General features: G+C 38.7%; 2 protein-coding genes across 5 annotated transcripts; one reads left to right on the plus strand and one right to left on the minus strand.

The window, feature by feature from the left end:
• The first annotated feature begins 1827 nt into the window (after positions 1-1827).
• On the plus strand, positions 1828-5151 carry LOC111343485 (transmembrane protease serine 3). The gene is made up of 4 exons (XM_088733342.1): positions 1828-2050; positions 2925-3122; positions 3780-3953; positions 4248-5151. The coding sequence occupies exons 1-4, from the start codon at positions 1996-1998 to the stop codon at positions 4697-4699; spliced, it is 879 nt and encodes a 292-aa protein (XP_088589468.1). The 5' UTR covers positions 1828-1995; the 3' UTR covers positions 4700-5151.
• Positions 5152-5565: 414 nt separating this feature from the next.
• On the minus strand, positions 5566-21705 carry LOC111343887 (beta-mannosidase). Of its 4 annotated transcripts, XR_002696115.2 has the most exons (23): positions 21389-21702; positions 19918-20231; positions 19445-19479; positions 17740-17807; positions 17368-17606; positions 16282-16384; positions 15828-15896; positions 14780-14921; positions 14195-14288; positions 13652-13731; positions 12983-13031; positions 11934-12075; positions 11173-11352; positions 10894-10991; positions 10270-10338; positions 10162-10196; positions 9159-9219; positions 8645-8746; positions 8166-8267; positions 7447-7629; positions 7145-7294; positions 6240-6798; positions 5566-6160 (listed from the first exon to the last, which is right to left on the minus strand). XR_002696115.2 is itself a non-coding variant. In XM_022951088.2 (22 exons), the coding sequence occupies exons 1-22, from the start codon at positions 21666-21668 to the stop codon at positions 6712-6714; spliced, it is 2682 nt and encodes an 893-aa protein (XP_022806823.2). In that variant the 5' UTR covers positions 21669-21702; the 3' UTR covers positions 5566-6711. The 4 variants fall into 4 exon arrangements, 2 of the variants coding, with proteins under 2 accessions (XP_022806823.2, XP_022806834.2); XM_022951088.2 differs by having other exon boundaries at positions 5566-6798; XR_015991756.1 differs by lacking the exons at positions 5566-6160; positions 6240-6798 and having other exon boundaries at positions 7285-7294; positions 7447-7585; positions 21389-21705.
• Positions 21706-21779: the final 74 nt, after the last annotated feature.

A 21779-nucleotide genomic window follows, 5' to 3' on the forward strand; every position in this document is an offset into this window, starting at 1 on the left:
ATAAAACCTTGATTACTGTCCAAGACAGTACCTAGCCAGGCAATAATCTGCACTGGCTCCCATATGAACTTCTCTTCATTAATAACAAAGCCAAATTTTAACGAATCAGTTCGTAACAGGCGCTCAGTACGTTTTTTTAATTAGATTTGGTATAAAATGTCCACAAAATCTATACGAAATGCCATACTCCTCTTATCGAAAAAAACCGAGTGTTCTCACCTTATGGGAAAACTTTCTGACAGTTATTACCCAACTTTTATTTTGAAAGAGCTGCATTCATTGCGTAAAACAATGGAAAATCGGTAGTTTAGGGGAAACCATATTTTTCGAATACGGATACAGGCCGACGAAAAAACTTTTGTTCATAGGTTTGTACGTGTGAGTGTGTTTCTGGCTCGATTCGGGAGAATAGCAATTGATTTTATTGAAATTTTTGTCTCCCGCCGTCGGTAAAAGTTTGACCTCTACAACTGAAAAAAAGGCAGATGTATGATTTATTCACGATATGATTGAAAATATTCACTTTATTAAACCTGCGGCACTTCTAGTATTCATAATATCGTTGGAGATGTTTTCACATTCTCTTAATAACACGTGACAGTGATATGATCTGTTGTGAAATCAATTTTAGAGAATTTTGTATTTATGAAAAAGATAAAAAAGAGAGGGAGAGAGATATATATCCTCGTCCTTTACGCTCATACAAAATCATTTAAAAATCATTTACCTAAATCATTTACCTAAATCATTTAGGTAAATGAAAACTTCCTATCTAATCTGTGCAATGTATCGTTGTTCATTTATTGCCCAAAACCGTGCGGCCGCAGATAAGTACTACTAATCACCTTATTTCCAATCAACTACTTTTAGTCCAAACGCTCTCGGTTGGATTCAACCTCATCTATTTTTAGCCTCAATTTCGATGTAATTGATCTCATAAAGTTGTAAATTTTGCAAGGGTTGGGGTAAGAAACATTAAGTACGAGGTCAGGCTTCTCACGGGACGAGTTATGGTCCCTTCCACCGTGCTCAGCAGTTCAGTGAAAAGTCAGTCCTTACCAATCTATATCCATAGTACCAGGTGTTTGTTATCCAATCCAAAACAAACAAATAGGCAAGTTTGAAGCCCTCGACACTTTCAATACCGAAAATTGTACATTGAGCTTTCGAAGAGATTTCAAAGTTATTTCTCGATAGTTTGGGTCAAGGCACGATATGAAAGGAAGAGCTTATTTCTTCAATTCAGTAAACAAACATTTCATTCAAATAGGAATTAGGTACAAATTAAAATCAAACATGGATGAGTGCTACCTTTATTAAGTTCAAATGGGAAAGTCTAACAATAACTGCTTTTATGATATTTTCGTTGCATATTCTGCTCCGCTTTTCAAGCTGCGTCTTAATACAAACCTAGGCTTCTTTTCAGTATCAACCAAAAGTCACAAGAGAGTTTTAATTGATCAATGCCTTTGCTATATGCTCGCTCCTGGTGGGTCGAGTAAAAAAAAAATTCGGTCATTAACAATATCTGAAAAGAACTTACACACGGAAGATCTGTCATGAAAAGAGCTGTAAATTTAAAAGGAAATGGGGTGTATTTCTCATTAGTATATCTAAGAAGGCCAAACACCGCCAGGAAGGAAAAAAGGACAAAAGCTGTTCGGCTTAATGAAAATTGCCAGATAATGTTTAGCAGTAATTGTTAACGTGGACGGTCTGTAAATTAAAAATCTTTTATATTTACTCGGTTAATTGATGGAAATTATCTCAGATTATTCAATGTTTTTGGATTGGTAATTGCTCCACACTATAATCGCTCCTGAAATTACTTTTTTTTATCATTTACATGGTTCTGCTTGCAGCTGTTAAGTTCATTGTTGACTCAGTATATTAAAGCTTCAATCGCAAAAAGGGAACTGGCAGATTTCCTCGATTGCAACTGGAAACCACAAGATTTTACCGGCTGAGGTCATTTCTGCAACAATCACCCTTGTCATGAAACAAGTTTTTCCTCTCTTATTTTCCTTCTTCTTTTGCGAAATCTCCGATGGTGAGTAATCTACTTTTTTCTTTTTCAGGACTCCGACATAAATTTCTTCCTGAGGGTGAATAATAATACACGGTGAAGTTGATTTTACGAGCAGATGGCCCAACATGACATTAATTTTCGACATTCATATTACTGACCCCTACGATCATTTCTGGGACAAGGACTTTAATTCCAAACTATTGTCACTTTAAAATGATTTAACCCGTCGAGGAGTTCCGCTCTTTACAGATGCAACTCAATAGTTCAGTTTATCCAAACATACAGGGGTTACGGTAACTTTTTCATAGTCTCGAGGACATGCCGCATAACTGTTGTATATCATGTCACAGAAAATTCAGTTGCCGACACAATCAATGCCACAATCTTAAAATGGCACCGCTTACAAAATTTCGGCAGTAATTGGGTGTAATACCGGTACCACTGCTTTCCTGTATTTTTTAACAAAATAAGGCTCGATGGACGGGTCTGTTAGAAAATTTTATACATAGATTAATACTTTTCTTAGGAGTCGTAAAACCAGTGGGATGCTGTTGGCAAACCACCGGCACTATTTCTACTGAACAGATGCAAGATCTTTTCCCTTTTTGAAGTTTAAACGAATGGTTCCTTTTGAAAAAAGATAAGAAAAAAAAACATGATAGAGCCCAGATCAAATATCTGAAATACTCAGATCAAACCCGTTCATCTCGTCCAGTCAGTTTCCAAAACAAACCATCCAGAAAACTGGAGCATGGTTGTACTCGATTTAATGTTGTCAGGTAACCGTTAATACCTGGCCTAAGTTTTCATATTCTAAGACATTTTTGACTTAGATCGACTTATCTTTCATGCACAAAAGATAACCCTTTTAACGTTTCGCCGTTTTCAATTCCAGGATACAGATCTTGTGGTAAAAGATTTTCTGATCTAAGGAGTGACAGTGCGAGCCTATTTCGTCGCATCGTGGGAGGTACCCAGAGTGCACAGGGCGCATGGCCCTGGCAAGTTGCTTTGCTCTTCAATCAGTCACAGTTCTGTGGAGGCTCCCTCATCTCTCCTCACTGGGTCGTATCGGCTACTCATTGTTTCCACGGTAAGTAAACTCCTGCGCATGAGGTATTTTTGTGCTCTCTAAGATAAGAGTTACTTTATTATTGGAGGTTTGAATATGTACTTTCCTTCCTTAGCCGAAAGTCATCCATAATTGCATTGGTTTTGCTTTACTTTGCTTTGTTACTGGTCCAGAAAAACTCAGGCCATTCTCTCAACCAATCAGATGCCAAACTAAAACTAATTGCGACTTGCTGACTCACGTTTTCCCGCGCTTTAGACAGATTTCTCATTTTACAGTTCGTTCTCATCGGTATTTTCCTTTCCTTCGATTGGTCGTTGTGATCACTTTGGTTTTACTTCTACGACACTCCATCGAAAAATGCTTTAATAGCTATTGTGAAATATGGACTCTCAGAGACATCAAAACGGCGAAGCCCGTCACGCAAGTAAAAAAAAATTGGAACAATGGTATTAAGGCTTACTTTTCGTGTTCCTCACTCCACAGTTGTGTATGCGCAATACAAAAATGTTGTCAGCGCGCAGCTGACAACATTTTCTTTTTCCATCTACTTTCTTTTACAACTCGCGTGAGAAACTTAGTCGAAAATCAGGGGCTGCTCGTATTGTTGGTGATGTCGGACCTGTAACTGTTTCACCATTCTCTGATTTGATTTTCTCTCAAACCTTTCCCCATTAGATTCATATACCTCTACAAAGCCATCAGACTGGAAAGCGGTCCTAGGTGAACATCATTTGGTTGACAAAGAAGTATTTGAGCAGAGCAGGGACATTGAAGCGATTTATCTTCATCCAAAATACAAGTCAATGTTCCTTGAAGGAATTTACGATACGCCACCCGATTATGATGTGGGTGAGTGACATAAGACTTAAGGCTCCCATACACTCTTAAGAACCGGAAATAAGGACGGGGGGGGGTCAGGGAATTTTGGTCGTGTCATATTAAAACTTTCCTTACACCCCTTAGGTTCTGTAGCGGTCTAATGACCCCCTCATCGACAGTTCATTTTTATAGTCGTCCCTTTATACTCCATTTGCGACAGCTTATTAACCCCTTCCGTTCACTCTGAAAACTATGTGATCCTCACAGAAACAACTGAGTTATTTTTGTTTCATATTAGTTGTTTGTTTGTTTTTACTCGGGCAGCCCTACTTCGTCTGTCAGAGCCTGCCATCTATGACCACTTCGTTTCTCCGATTTGCCTCCTTCGTCCGACGATGAAATTCCCCTGGGGAAAAGAATGTTATGTGACTGGTTGGGGCCACACCCAATGGAATAGCGCACAACCTGACATTCTGCGCGAGGCCAAGGTACGCCTGGTCCCACCGAAAATTTGCAATAGCGCCAAATCCTACAATGGAACCGTTCATAGCAGGGCTCTTTGCGCTGGATTCGAGAAAGGAGGTGTCGATGCTTGTCAGTACGACAGTGGAGGTCCTCTAGCATGCAAGCACCGCGGGCGCTTTTATCTTACAGGAATAGTTTCCTGGGGTCATGAATGCGCACGGCCGCACAAATATGGTGTGTACGCTAACATGTTTATAGTCACCAAGTGGGTGGAGGAAGTGATAGGCAATTATGGCTTCGTAGAGATCTAGATTGTTTCATGATCTTAAGATCCAAATTACTCCCGTAACGATGAAAAATTCTCCGAAAACTTATTTTAATCAAATCTGGCAGGAATCACCGTACCTTTACTCCTATATCAGCATTTTTTTAACTCAGTTATTTTTTCGATTTGCTTCATTAATCTTTTGTATAATTATGCTTAAAAGGAACATTTAAGACGAATGACCTGTTATCACCTTGTCATGGAAAAAAGTATCAGTTTCTTCAACGCTGATCGACTGTCTTAGCGTTAATTTATTTTTTCCCCTTCCGTAAGAATTATTCATCAACCATTGATTAAGTTTTATGGATTTTTACCAATGACGTTTGCTAGCGGTGGTTAGCTAAAATAAAAAGACACAGGCTGACACAACTGGCTTTCAATGACTTAGCTACTAGGGTTTTTTATTGATTCATGAAGAAATAAATGTTGATACCATAATCAACTTCATCATTATCCTTCAAATACCCCCCTCTCCGCGCGCCACATGACGGAATATTCCCGGGCAGAAACTGGGGAATACCCAGCACAAGCAGTAATCTATTAGCTTTCCATCCCAAATCCTGCAATCGAACTGCCCTCGCTACTCGCTCTCTATTCCGTGATAGACAGTGAGTCACAGACAGTGAGCGAATTGCCATACGCCCGGCGGTTACACAAAAACATGACCCTGCTTCGCCCTCATAAACAGTCACACGAAAGAATTTCGAGCTCATAATCTATTTGTTTATCAAGAAGTTACGATGGCGGAGTTACCAGTTATATTGCTTACGGTCGACGAGGGCTCCCACCGAATGTCTGCGAAGGATGGCGCGCATTGTCGAACACTAAGTACCAAAAGAGCAAATTCCGGCGTCCTGTTAGTGCTAAAACATTTATTGGCAATCATAAACCTCACAATATAAAAGTCTTTTCATTAAAAAATGCTAATTAACTAACAATGAAAGCGATGTCAGAAATATTTGTTCATTTGGCAAACACATTCCCTGAAAGAGATGGTATAATATTTAATAGATATTTTTTTTCACGTACGAAATCGACAACTGAAAGTCTGTTTTGAAACGATCAGTGCGTTCAAAATACTTGTACTGCTAATGCTTATATTAGAATCTTTTGCAGAGTCCTAAAATTCTCAGAAACAAAGGAGAATCATATGAAATATCTGCTACACGTAACATTAGCGATTTTCTACAAATTTCAATCAAAACACATCAAATTTCAATCCATATTTCAGGGATTGCTAAGCAACATAGATGCACTTCGTACAATTTTATTCAATGGTGTTATCCAATTCTGCGGGTTGAGTTTAAATTGGTTACATTCATTTAGCTAAGTGTTGTTTGAGCCGATAAAATGCACCTTTAAATTAAAAATAAAAAAAATAAAAAAATAACGATCTGTCTTAACAGGCACAAACCGCGTGGCCGTCGATCTTCCGTTAACCCCCAACCTCGTTCCCAGGGCTTTTTGAATATTTTGGCGCCAAAATATTCAAAAAGCCCTGGGAATGAGGTTGGTTAACCCTCAACGCGTTTCACAAAGATTTCGCTCCAAAAGTGCCTCTTCGCCCGAGTTCTCCGAGTGGTTTTTCTCGCACGAACGCCGCACGAAAAATGGGATGAACTAACAGCTTAAACTTTAAGAATAACTAGTGACTGCCAAGCAATTACTATTCAAGTTCCCGCTCAAGGGGAAAGAAAGTATCACAGTCTCTGCAAATCGCACGACGAATTATCGTAACATCCGACGACTTTTTTTTAAGTATGTAGCAGATGCAAGTTCAAGTGTTCGCCTTTTTTTTTACAAGTTTTGTTCAATTCCATTTTCATCCTGTTGTTTTCTTTAACTATCGATACCTGGTTGTATGGACAGCTGTTTACTTGAATGAAAAATTACAAAATTGAGTTTTCACAAAGGACGACGAGTTGAAAACTCACCGACTTTCTAGATCTAATTAATAACATCTATGTCAGGGATGGCAAAATTATATAACTAAATTATCTAAGCATATAAATCATAAAGAGACGTGATGTAAAGACTTTTCTCTAGTTCGTCTTCAGTGGTGTCTTGCCAACTGTAGAATATCACCTGAATTTGAAGACAGTGCAGCAATTGTAAGATCTGTACCACCAAAATAGTCTTGTTTGTTAGTTTGACCGTTTTTTTTTCCCCTCACACTTTTTTCGCGTTTTCTCTACGCTATCATTCAACCTCGTTCCCAGGAATAAAGAATAAAAACGTTCTGGATGCGTAAGTGCGCTGGATGATTCAATAGCAAGTAAAATAAGATTTATTCAAGTTCATACCGTCTTGGAAGGTTTGCATGGATAAATGCAAACCTCGTTCCCAGGAATAAAGAATAAAAACGTACTGGATGCGTAAGTGCGCTGGATAATTCAATAGCAAGTAAAATAAGATTTATTCAAGTTCATACCGTCTTGGAAGGCTCGATCAGAAGAAAACCGTTATTTGAGAAGCGTCCACGGACATCTTCGGCTACAAGCCACACATAACAAGCGGGAGACTGGGCCTCAATATACACACTATACTCTCCTTTTTTGGGCGTTCGCGCAACTTTTACGATCTGCCAAAAAATTAACAACAAAAATTAAAAGAATAAAAGTTTGATACTCTTTTTGGGGGCTGCGCTGTTTATCACATTGATTTTTTAAAAATAAATTATTAATAATTTATAATTCGTAAAAACTTGATTATCTATAAACATTCATCGTTTACCTTCAATCTTGGATCGCTCATACCCAGTGCTTCCGACAGACTCGTCGGATAAAAGACGTTTGTCGGTCCCAGATCTTCGCCTGTGCTTGCGTCCATAGGTTTCACAGTAAAGACGCAATGTCGAGCACTTTTACATTTGCTGGAGTGTAAGAGAGTATCCACTTTATCTTCATAAACCAATTTCTATGAACAACCAGCACGGATATGTAAGTCAGACCAGGCTGCCTCCTGAGGCTAACCCACAACTGTTCAGTTCAGCGGTCAAACGTAGGGCATGCGCGAAGGGATCAACTTTAGGCGCCCGCGCGCCAATTTCCCGCGCAAAAATTCTAAGGGAAACATAAGAAACAACCACTGAGTCGAAAAATAAGCGAAAGAAAATTGAAACGTTCATTGAAATCTGCAAGTAGGGAAAACAGGGAAAAGGAAACTCGCGACTCCTTGAGCACAACGCTTATTCAAGTACGGGTATCCTGATGATTTACCATTCTGTTTTGAGCTTTACCAAAAAAGTCATACGCTCTTAAACACCGTGATTTTCTGGTTTGTGTGATTGTTTGTAACTTGTGTGAGACAACTTGCTTCTAACAGCCTGAAAGCACGCCACTGACGCCACCTACTTGTTACAGCGTTCGCACATGCGCAAACGTTTGACTGCCACGTTCAACTATTCTCTTTCACCAAACACCACAAGAATGGAAACAGCCAACCGAACTTACCGAAGTTTGTTGATCAATGTTAAATGCGACCTCTTTGACGTACAGTGGTGTGAAGGAAGACCATGACCACGCCTTCAGAGACACAGCACCTTGCGAGATTGGCTGAAACCACAGAAGGCATCGACTAAAACTTCACAATTCAACAGCAATAAAGAGACACTTCAAACAGATCCCTGTGGAGGATAGAAAAACTTGAACGACCCGATCCAAATCACATGACCTTTAACCCAACACGCATGAATATCGACTTTTTTTGGTACCGAGCAAATACTGTTTAAAAGTTAGGACGGTCATTCAAACGGCAGCAAACAAGATTTTGGATGCTCATTTGCGATTCCATTAATTGGGTTGCAGTATTTCAATCAGAGAACGTCACAATTGGCCCAGATTTCTCTTGGGATTGACTGAGTGCAAAACTACACAGGTGTTCTTTACACATATTAAGATACTGTGACGACAAAACATTTGCGCATTTTTACCTTCATAAGGTCGGATACTACATAGAGCCTGAACTTGCCACCCTCCTGGTATGGCGACGCCATAACTGGCGCAAAGAAATCTTTCACAAAGTAATGAAGCATCTATAAACAACAACAAAAAACATATTGGGTATTTTATCGAAACGAGGTCTTATCTGAGCCGCGATAAAAACTTCGAAAATTCCTCATATATGTTTTTATTAATAATTAGATCCTTCTATAAGCCCTTTTCACAGTTTCGCAGAAAGTTGACGTTTAGTTGATATATTTTCTTGATTCAAGACTGTATAGAGCGCGGTTTGGATGGACAAAGGTTAATTCTTGTTTAAACAACCGGCCCATAGGCTTTAACCCTTTTACAACCTATGGGGAAACCGCACAGCTGCTCAGTTATAACTTAAGCCTGTATGGTTCCAATCTTAAAATTTCCGTTGATATCAAAATGACTAGCGGTGCGCACACGACGACAGTCATGGATAATGGTGAAAATGAAAGTGCATGATGTTTGTTGTACCTTCCAACGACCTCCATATTCCAGAGATGACCAAGTGGGAGCCTGCCAAATACTGTTCAACCTGAAACCGTCAATAGAAAGTAAAAAATTAGTTGTTGGTGAAGTCTCTTTACCATGCCGACTTCAGATGTTTTCTTACAACAAGAAATAATAAACAAAGGTAGGCTAAAGGGAAGACAAACTGCCTTATCCCCCCCCCCCCCACAATAAGATATTACTCATCCTATTCACCTAGCCGCTTGCAAAGCAAGAAACCTTGCGGTTTGGATGACAGCATAAAACAACCCACCCGCAAAATTTATCTTTTACAGGCAGTGCGAAACAATGCAGATTCATCACGTTCCTATTCATACAGCGTTAGTGTTTTAAAATGTTCCCCGAAAAAAGGAGAAAAAAAACAAGAGAGAGAGAGAGAAACAAAAGGAAGTCTTCATGTTATTTGCCGTCATTGGGTATCACCCAAAATTAAAGCTAAAAAAAAAGCGCATTTCCTTTGATTTTAGCAACATTGCTTCTAGTGAAATTATTTCAATAGTTAGGGGGGCAGGGTTGGCGTAGTGGTGAGAGCGCTCGCCTTCCACCAATGTGTCCTGGGTTCGATTCCCGAACCCGGCGTCATGAGTGGATTGAGTTTGTTGGTTCTCTACTCTGCTCCGAGAGGTTTTTCTCCGGGTACTCCGGTTTTCCCCTCTCCTCAAAAACTAACATCATTTGAATTTATCTAATTTAGAGTTTATTTGCATTTACACACGACCCCACAAGCTGTTCAGCTTTAAACATTATCGTGTCTAAATAAAGGTGTTATCATTATTATTATTATTGTAACTTTGGCCACGTGTCTTAGGAAAAGCCATTTTGTACATAAGTATTCTCATCGTGTCAAATTTTTTTACGTTGTGGATCTTCTACAAAAAACAGTTGACTTAAAATTAATGTCTCTTACATTCTTTTCTATCAACTTTTAATTCAAAAAGGCGATCAAATTAATAAAGCAATCACTTACTGCCAATATATTGTGCCCATTGTTCTTCCTTCACCCTGATGAGAAAATCAAAGGGCCAATTATCCAAACAAAGTTCCGTCAAATAACATAACTGCGATTCAAACCCACCTTCACTAATTCACTCTGTAAACGTCTGTAATGTTCAGTCTCTGTCTTCATGCACTGAGCTTGAGCCACCTTGAAAAAAAAAATGCAAAAGTAACCAGTGTGTCATTTATTATGAGGGATTAGGTGAGGGTGAGTGTGTCACGTCATTTTTTCTCATTTCCACCCGTTTCACGGTGCCCGTCACATAATGCTATTCTTGAAGAATAGAGGGATGTAGAGCAAAGTTAATTGACAGTTGTATGAGACACGTGGTGGATTAGCGGTAATAGTGCTGGACGCTGAGGCAAGAGGTTTGGGTTCGAGCTCTGCCCGAGTCAAGGCGTTGAGTTCCTGGAGAAAAGACCTTATTCTTACTGTCCTTCTCCATCCAGGATTGTGAGGACTAGCGAACTGTCAGTAAAACCAAACGACATTTCTTGGCGTAGAGGGGGGGGGGGGGGGGGACTTAGACGATATAGACATAATCTCGGTCGATTCACGCAACAAAACGGGGTTAGTACTTCACAATTATGCCCCCTCCTGACCCCAAAGACTAAACCCCAGGGGCGCGTGCGCCAACGATAGCTTTCGATAAAAATTATGTAAACTGACTATGTCCAATGGCAAGAAATGGGATTATTTTACCTGGATAATAAAAAGAGTGTCCAAAAATCTTTTCAAAGGCTCTGTTGAGTTGGGAAGTTTATAATGCTTCTTAGCTTGGCTCAACATCTGCTCATTACCTGAAACAAAACATAAAATTAAATCATAATAGCAATCACGATAATGATTATGATAATGCTAGCGCGTTTATGTCGTACACACGTCCATTAACTTAACTTCTCATAAAACTTCACAAAAACTTCGTGTTTTGTGACGAACGACAAGAGTCAGAGGAAAGCCTCTTCACGGAAAGATACAAACCGTCTGCATGATGTTGCCTATGATCCATGAACGAACTATTGTAGGCCCAGTCCTCTTCCACTGACACCTGCGCTAGAGTCTCAAAAGACGGGTAGGACTGGAAACCATACTCAGATGCAAAACGGGGCTTAGGGTAGCCGCTGACATTCCAACAGTCCATCTCGTAGTCGTAGAAGTGCACTGAAACAAAACGGTTACGTAACTAATGATTGTTCGTTTGGTAAGTAAGAAAAAAATCCAAAAAGGAAAAACCACTGCATCACAACAACATGAGCTTGCGAGACAATCAGAGATCCAAATGACAAGTTATTCAGTTTTTAATAAAATCGCGTAAGGCTGGAGAATAGTTTTTGATTGGCTTTCAAGCCCAGCCCCTAACATTTCAAAAAGTTGTTCTAAGTTGACAAATGTCACTTTCAAATATAAACTGCGCACTTTAAAAAGGTATTTGTGAAAAAATTTAATTGAAATACTTACGAGCCAGAAACTCATAAATAAAAGACACAAATAGCGCAAAACATCAGATGTCGCCCATAAAGACAACATTCGGTCTGACGAAGGGCTAACGCTCAAAACGTCAGATTTTAAACCCATTATGGTGACTAATTTACGTTATCAACTCAGTTGATAAAACCAAATGACCTTGTTACCCCCACCGACACAACACCACAGTTTCTTTAGAAACTGACCCCCTTTATTCATAAACACAACCCGGCATTTGTCAAAAACATGTTTTACGAGTTTCAATAAAAAATACTTACCATCTCCCCAATAGGGGCTCCCTGGATTCTTCGCCACCCATCCCTCCTTCTCGGTATCTACTCCATTCGAAGGAGACGATGAGAGAAAAGGTCGGCTCTTGTCTTCGTTTTCCAGCGTCTCCATAATAGTATCTATATACAACTATTAAGAAAGTATCTTTGGTCAGCTTGACGGCTTTCTCAAGTCACACCTCCCCTCCCTACAGGAGACGATAAGTGACACCTGATCTCTTGTATGCACAACAAAAAATAGACACGGAATTTATACGTTGACAATGGTCTTTTGCTTAGCACAACACAGAGGGCTATATATGCCCTTGGGAAGTTTAAGGCATGCAAAATACGCCTAATAATAAAACAGCAACTTTGGGTTCTTGATTGCTCCCTTCACCTCCCATGCGCATGATGATACACAGCTAACGGCAAAAACGAATTATTTCATAACATACCGGCGACTAATTGGATAAATCTGGATAACACGCATGTTCGGTTTCGTTGTCATTGCCCTTTCTTGCTAGTTAAAAAGATCAATACCAAAAGAAAATTTGAACGGTCTTCCCTAGACTTTTCCCATCGTTGTGCATACTATTCAGATACGATTCAACATGCACACGAGCCATGTTTAGCAAATCATTAAACAATAATATTTTCGTGTTTAAAACTGTTTTTTTTTTTACTCAATAGTTTGATTGAATAACTACTTTCGCATGTCCTAAATAACATTTGTTGAAAATTAGCTGCCTGAGCCAGAAATATGTATAAGAAAGGGGGAGAATATTAGTCATTACCTGAGTCAAATACCCCAAGGTTACCTTTAAGCCCTCTACTGAGTACCTCTCTCCCTTCCCCCCTCCCCCCTCCCCCCATCCCGTTAGAGGGGTTGGTAAAAGTAAGTTCTTCTAAGTGCTTATAAGATAGGTACTCTCAAAAGTTACACTACGATCGTCACTCATACTTCACATCATAATTTACCGTAGATACCAGATAACTTTTTGTAGAACACTTATGTGTGGTCATTTGCACCCAACCCACAGACACCAAAAACTTACCTTCCTATAATCATTGGAGTACCTCGTGAACGAGGAGCTGGTGTTGTACCTATTTAAGTGAAGACAACAAAAAATTTTGACTGCCAAGATATCTGAAGTTGGTATTAAATAGTCTTAGTGTCTTTTAATTTCATTTAAAGACATCATCCATATCCTCCGTAAAAAGATTAAAAAGAATCGCAAATGTTTCAGGTTATTCAGGCGTTAAAGAAATCGGCATTTTTCCGATGATGTGTTAACGATTCCTTTATCAAAGAAGAAACCAAAGAAAACCAAAGCTAAAAACTCGTTGACCAATCACAGTGAACTGAAAACACGATATCCAATGAAAATAATGTAAAGCAAATACACGTGACCTGCGTAAGGCGCGGAAAGACTTGTAAGAAAAACAAGAGTCGACGACGAATTAGAGTAAACCTACACAACACAACGACCGATGAGAATGCAAACGAAAGATAAATGACCGAGGTGTAGCGCAGAAAACCGTGACCTCTTGACACCAAAACCACTTGACATCTTGATCTGTATCCGACATGTCCAATTTTTGATGCTATGTTTATACACAAACTTCTAAGATCGTCACAAAACACAACAAACAAAATCAATCATTTCACGATAAAAATGACTTAATTAAATCCATGACCCAATCAAAGCTAATATAGAGCTTACCAGTTGTCGGCCAGAGCTGCTTCATTTTCATTGTTACCACTCCATAGTATAACGGACGGATGGTGCTGAAGCCGACGCACCTTAAAAAACATAAACGTACTAATGTTTTATGAACTTTTCAAAATTTGATAATCCGACAATCGTCCGTTCAGTCGAGTTTACATTTGTTCGTAATATTTTTCGGCTATGTTATCAGAAAAAAAATTTTTGCTTTTGACGCAGGATAAAACTCTAGAGATTGAGCGAGAAGGCATAACGTGGTTTAAACAAAATCAATTAAAAAGAAAAGTTTTTTTCACCCTGTTGCATTGGCAACCGGTGCGTTTTTTTTTTCCGTTCATTTTAAAACAATCCCCTTATCGGTGGTGGTACATCCCCTTCCCGAACAAAAATTCTCTCTCCCTTCCTTGAATGCCCCCTTCTCTCCATCTATAACTCTGGGCTTCTGAAAACCCCTTAGCAAGTTATCTTCAGCCTAAGGCTTACAGCTTGGATTCTGCGAGATTGGAGGAGACTACATTATGCCTAAGCTGGAGAAATTACCTGATATTGTACTTCTTCTTTGACTGACTTCAAGAAATCTTTATCAACCGGGTACATAGCACAGGCAAACATAAATTCTTCCCATATAAGTAATCTAAACAGTAATGAAAAAAATATATTATGTTTTTTAATCAAAGTCTGCTGGGTAAATGATAAGTGCTGTGTGAAAAGAGGAAGATGACGAATAACGACAGTCTCTAATATAATAATAATAATAATAATGATGATGATATACTCAATTTATAATATATATTGCTCATTGCAAGCCTCTAAGCAATTAGCGCTCTAGAAATCTAGACTGCCGCTTTTTGTTTTGCTTTACTTTGCTTTGTCCAGAAAACTCGCGCCACTCTCTCAACCAATCAGAAGCAAAACTAATCACGACTTGGTCGGCCGTGTTTTCCCGCGCTTTAGGCAGTTTGGTTGATTTGTCTCTGAGTTCTCATTTGTTTTTAAGGCTATCTTCCCTTCTCGTCCCTTCCTCTGACTCGCCGTTAGGACTAATTTGGTTTTGGTTTTGACACTCAAATAAAAAGCGCTCTATCTGGTTGATTACACGTTTACTTTTATTTACTAATTCAATACCCTAATTCGTCCGCTATGTCGTAAAATTCATCATGTTGATAGACTCCTCCTCCCCAGTTCCTCACGACGTTCATGTTCGCATCAGCTGCAGACTTGAGAAGATTCCAAAGAACTGAGCTCGTCACACGGTCCTCAAAGGCATCTGGAAAGAAAATGAGATAAGGTCGGCTTTACACCGTCTATTTTCAAAGAAAACAATTTTTAGTGTAGAGAAAGTTTACAGAATCGCCAGAAAAGTGGATTCCATCGCATGCCACACCCTTTCCCTCAGTTACTTAATTCTGTTATTCCCCTTTGTATTGACACATAACAAGCTCTGTTTTACATAAAAGAATGCGCGTCGACCCTTAACAGCCTAACATCAGCGTCCATGTTCTCCATACTCTATATACTTCCTTTCATACTGACAAAGGGAGTTTGTTTAACAATCAAAGCTTCTCAGGTTGGCAATCATTTCGTTGAACTTCATGATCTTATGATTTAGCAGTTTTATTGTTATAAGAAATTAAATGCTGGTCACTCTAAGGGTTAAAGAGTAATGTCTACTTTTCATTTGTCAATGATAATATATAAAAAATAGTGGAATCAACGTCCAATTTTGCACTTCTTAAGTCAAATCTAGGTCACTAATTAGTGGATTAAAGGTTTGTTTTAATTTGCTCTGTTGTGGCTAATATTGTGAACATGGTATCACATCCCAGCATGGCATGGCAGGTCAATGAATGGCAGAGTTTTTCTTACTCAGTCCCACACATGCTAAAATGTGGTTAGTTTTTATTTTTTGCAACACAGAAACTGCCAATATACACTCTACAGGTATCAAAAATTTGTCAGCGGGTAAAACTACAATAGCTCATAATTTTATGCTAAGTGAGAGACATTGGTTGACAGGTAGAAATTGACACGAGATGGGAGGTGTCATTTCACAGGCATAAGAATCACACCCAAGGCACAAGGGTTAAGGGTTGTTATGTAAAATTGTGCTGCTGTTTAAGATTACTGACAACTGATACATTATTACATTAATTTTGAAATTTTAGTTGCATACCTGCAGGAATCCAGTTTGCTCCTTTAAGAAATATTGGTAAATCATTGATCTCAAAGTGAAATCCCCGTCCTGAAACAGACAGAACACAGCTACTAGTGAATCCAATGAAATTTAAGTTATGCAAAGAAAAGTGTGATTGAAGTGTGATTCTTGCAGTCACACTTTTTCACACCAATGAAAATAACACTCAGTGTGATTGTACAGAGGATTGTTGAAATCATAAGATATACTCAGCAGTGCACAGAAGAATGGCAATCATTGGAGATTTTAAAGGTAAACATTATACATAACCATGCGGTTGCAAAAGAAATAAGCTTTCATGTGACTCAATTAAAATTTAGGAATAGTAGTAGTTGACTTAAAATAACAAAGATTATATAATGTATGTTGAAGTAATGTGAAGAGAAATGTATAATTAAAATTGTCTCTTCATTTTCATTTCTGATTTACTAACCTGGAGCACAAGCAATTGGTTCCTGTACAAGTTTCACTTTCCTGAAACCAATGTTACGACTAATACTTGATTGTTCATCACCAGAGGAGCTCAAAAACACAACCTGTTCAACGTTAATGATCATTCCTGACTTCAAGCTGCCTGGTAATCAATTTCAGTATCTGAGTGACTAGACACCCACCCCTCCCCTAACAAAAAAAGTTAACCCCACCTTGTTATCTGTTCACTGTTGTTGGGTCATGGGGTGGGGGTGGGTGGGTGCTCAATTGCTCAGATATTGGGATTGGTCCAAAACTTCTATGCAGCAGTTGTCCATGTGACACCACCCGCATTGAATGACCCAGTTGACTTGATTATCTTCACGAGTTTGATCAGGTTGACCTGAGAAATGCACAGTTTTTCCATGCCTCCAAGCAAGAAAATGCATGAATGTTAAGAGACCATAACATACTTCACTCATGTTTTCTCACCTTGTACTGAAGCTGATCTCAAGTGCAGGGAAGGGAGGGGGGGTGCAACAGTTGCTTTGTTGTTCCTCAAAGCCAACCAATTTGAGTAAATTTGATATTTTGTTAACTAGCTACAAGTAGATAGCCAGCAAATTACAGGCTGGTAGAGTTACCTGCTGTGTGAAAGACAGGGTGGCCTTATTATGGTTAGGGTGGTGGATGTCCGAGTTTGAGACTTGGCCAGGTCATTGTGTTGCTGGACAAAAAAACTTAACTTTCAAACTTGGTCTACCTCTCCACCTGGGAGTGGTTATCAGCAAGGGAAGCCTAATGACATGCTGGGGGGAGTAGCCTTATGATTGAGTGGCTTACCATCCTGGGGAGGGAGCTTCATGCTATGGAAACCATGATAAGCTCTAGCTGAATGGGTCACTAGGCATGAGAAAACACTCTCCCTTAGATCTACCTGCTGCCGGCTGCTGCAACTGAAACCAAAATCAATGATTCTGATCTGCCCTCCTTCACCCCCTCAGCTCTCACTCTGCCCATGAATCCCATCCCTTATTATGCTTCAACTTGCCGTCAATCTGCACATTAAGCATACACATCTTATTTTATTTTTTTGAAGGTTAAGTACCTTAACTGTGTAGAGATTTGGTTTGCCATATCCTTGAGGCCACCAAGGCTTAATGTCATCTTTTTCTGTAAACAGCATCTCTGGGAAAGAAATTTTATGGATACCATGTGACAGTTTGATGACCAGCTTCTGAGAGCGTGACAGCTGAGGAAGGCTGAAGATTATTGTACCTGTCACACCATCCTCAGCAGAATCCATAAAAAGTGTCATGGACAACTCCCACGTGATATTAGTTGAACCTGAAAGGGAGTGCATCATGAAAGCAAGAAAAATATTTTTTTTTTAAATCAAAGTGTGGCACTTCCTTCAGATTCAAATGTTTGAAGGATTATTACTTATCAAATAAATATATCTAAATTCTGTCAGAATAACCTTTTTTAGGTGTTACTGTGATGTCCCTTATAACAGCTGAGTTGTAAGCTTGCAGAGATACATTTCTCCTGCAGAGTAAATAAGATGAGGATGAGTGAAAAAAATTACTTTAATTATAAGTACCAGTAACCCAAAAAAGTTGTTAGAAGGGCGTGGCTCTTCCTACATTTTACAGTACAGGCACAGTATCATAGATAGAAACACATGACAACTACAGATCGCAAATGATTATTATTATTATTATTACTGTAAACACTAAGAGACAAGCCCCACTCACAGATAAGCTGTACCCTGAGTTTGGCAACTCAAATTTTGAAAAAAAGATTTTTGAAAAGAAATCATATGTGGAGTCTTGAAAATATTGCTTTATATTGTTTGCTTCACTGAACATGAATGCTGGTAAACTTACTAGCACTGAAAACAGAGAATACTTTATTCCTTATGTATAATTTTAGCTGTAAGAGAATGGATAACATAACTAACAACTTAAACTACTATTTGATCTTTCTCTGGTATTATTCAACGAACACTTATTTCATTCCTATGAGATTTTCAATTAAATGTTACATAAAACAACAGAAAATCATGACTTTGTTGGTTGAGGTTGGGTTGTTCATAGCTTAGTACATGTAGCAGGCACTTGATCAGGGGAGGGGGTACTGGAAACAAACTCTGAAAATGAAAAGCAATCCCTAAAAGGCTCCTAACCCTTTAACACCTAGGATTGATACACATGTAACTTCTCCTTATAATATCCATACATTATCCAGCAAAATGGTAATGAGAATATTCAAACTTATCAAGTAGATATATCTTATGTATATATGCACGATCCTTCGCAGTAAAGCACTATTTGAGCAATAGTGAAAATCAGACCTGAAAAAAATTTCAGGCCTGTACGGGATTCGAACCACTGACCTCTGCGATACTAGTGCAGCGCTGCACTAGTATCGCAGAGGTCAGTGGTTCGAATCCCGTACAGGCCTGAAATTTTTTTCAGGTCTGATTTTCACTATTGCTCAAATAGTGCTTTACTGCGAAGGATCGTGCATATATACGTTTCATAACCGCAGTTCATACATATGTTTCATATGTTTGTTGTTGTTAGATATATCTTATTAGACGTTTTATTGTGTAGTATCGCTGAGTATTTTTACAAGTTGTGCCGTATTTTGACGAGCCCGTAGGGTGAGTCAAAATATAAACAACATGTAAAGATACTCAGCAATACTACACAACAAAACGTCTAATAAGAGATTTATTATCCAACATGCCAAATTGTTATTTCAGTGCAGGCAAATTTCGCGGATATTTCTGGAGTACAAATATCACGTGATATTTGTACTTGTCTCGTGCGTTATTTGTACTCTACGAAGCAAAGTTGGATAAAAAAAGTTGTTATCCTGATTTAATACCAAACTTTCATAACTGATTTACAAGGAAATGTGTAGCAACAAGAGGGGAGAATTAACAATTAGATCTTGGGAGTTGACAGGTTAAGGGGTGTAAGATTGAGAATTGAATCTGACTGTTTAGTTTTTTTCTCTCTGTAACTCCTTGGTAATTTGGCAATTTTAACTTCTAAAAAAAGGATCATCAATCTCATCATTGCTGCATGGTATTCCCTTACCCCCTTGCAAAGAAAAGAACTACCAACTAAGTTATTCACATATCTTAATTTTAAATAGAAGAAAAAAAAAATCACCAAATCCCTTGAGGAACAAAGGCTGGTCCCCAGTCCTAAAAAAGGAACAGGAGCAAATCATAGTTGATTTCAATAACACATGCAGGACAGTAGGAGTTCACCAGGTACCCAAGTCAAGTCTAACATACATCCCTTTACAGCCAATTGCAATTCAAATGTTCAATCCAAAACTTCTGATATCTTTGTCATTATCAGAGTCATTAATGTGCACAAATTCAAAGGTGACTCAGTTTTTGAGGTTTTAAGATTATGGTAACTAGATTGGAACTCCCATAATAATTAAAAGCTGCTTCATAAGCCAGCATACTTTCATTGAGATATAAAGCACACCCAAACTTTGGAGAATCACTGCACTGACTGAGTCCTTAAAATAGATTATTTGTATTTCATAATTACTTAATATCATAAATGTATTGGCTATGTTATGATGAAAATAAAATCTATTGATAACTTGACTTATAACAATGGCTTACCCAACTAAATGAACACTGTTCTTTTCTGATAAAGTTTCCATGGCACTCACCACGCTGAACTGGGACTGGACATTCAGGGGGTACACGATATGGATACACTTTGGCTTGCCCTTTAGCATAGAGCACTGCAGAAGTGAAGCGCACTTCAATCTTGTTCAAACCAGTTTTTAGAGCCTCCTTAATATTGAAGATGTATCTGTGGAACATGTTTGTTGAGTGGCCAACTTCAATATTATTAACCAGAACTGCAGCAACTGTGTCCAGGCCCTCGAAAACCAACAGAATGTTCCCTTTTGATGTGACATCTTCAGAAACTGGGAGCAAAAAGATCATCATAGGAAGATAAGAACACATTGCATGAAAGGTTAAGAATACGTTAAAGTAAACAGCCAATCTATTTTGTACGAAGAATTTTTAATACAATAAATTCTTTGCAACAGCACATTTCATGGTCTCCCAAATCCAATATGTGCCAATTTTGAAAATGCACTTTTAAGAATTTTCAAAATCTATCTTGACTGAGGAGCAAGAAACATTTAACAAAGTTTTAATCTGAATTGAAAAAGCTTGGTGTACATGCTTGCTTTAAACTATAAATTTTAAGTACAAAAAGGAAAAAAGGATAGAAAATCCAGCTGATTTACCAACTGAAGGTTTTACTTTTTACAAAAGAACACATATAAGCAATTTCACATTTACTAAACCACATATCCTAGTTCAAGCCCCTAGATGGGTCATGGCTTTGTATTCATGGGCAAGACACTTAACTTTCAAAGGGTCTGTCCATCCTGGAGTACAAATGGATACTTGGGGACTGTCAAACTTGAAAAAAAAACTGGTAGAACCAGGATTGGACTAGCATGTACACTTGGTCACTTCTGATGGGGCAAGCCCTGACCAGATAGGCCACTACCCTCCTAAGGTCCCTAGTCTTCTGAAAAGTTTACTAAATCTAGCTCTAAAACAAATCTCTAAAAAACAAATTTGGTGAAATTTAAAAAAAAAGTGAAATCTAGTAACAAAACATTCAGGAATAGCTGCTGGATTATTATTCAAACGCAGCAATGTTTTTGTAATATCTAAGATTTTGGATGGATGGGGTCCATTTAGGAAACACCCCTGACTTTGTGCCACAAGAGGCTAGGATCATAGTTAGATGAAAGAGGGGGGGAAGGGGGGGGAAAGGTGATTCAAAATCAAACATCTCAAGAACTTGAATTTTGAAATCTTTGGCATTGAGTTTAATTCGGTGTATTATGGCTACAAAGTCGAAAGCATACGACTATTACGGACTGTTTACTACTCTAAGCTGAAGCAACATTCCCCGGGGTATATACAAGAGCCAGTCGAAAGGTCTGCTGGTGCTCAAATTTTGACAGATAAGTTCTCTGTGTTTAGCAATGTTAACGACATTCACAACGACAAGTACCGGTAAGTCAAATAAAATGAAAGAAAAGAACTTTATTCAAACCTTCCAACGACCTTGTGTACGTCCAATTATCATACGCTATCCAGCGATACTTAACATCATTAAACCGGAAGTACGGATCCGAAATTTGTCCATTCCTGTACAAAGCTGTGTGAACATTTCCGGGAACAATTCCGGGCACAGAAATACTGTTATTTGCATTCGAAACAATCCAGGTGCCTCCGAGATTGACTTCTACAATGCCACAATGTATCAGGATGACATTATAGAGCATTATTGTTATTCTAAATACGATCACTTTTCCTTTGACTATGATCGCCATTTTGATTGCTTCAATAAATATTTCACTGACAGGCGACTGGTGAGGACTGGTCACGGGTCGAGCACTGACGAGCCACGGCATATTACAACATACAATGTAGTCAGCGGTTCC

Source organism: Stylophora pistillata, chromosome 9 (genome assembly GCF_964205215.1).
Source record: "Stylophora pistillata chromosome 9, jaStyPist1.2, whole genome shotgun sequence".
Lineage (NCBI taxonomy): Eukaryota > Metazoa > Cnidaria > Anthozoa > Scleractinia > Pocilloporidae > Stylophora > Stylophora pistillata.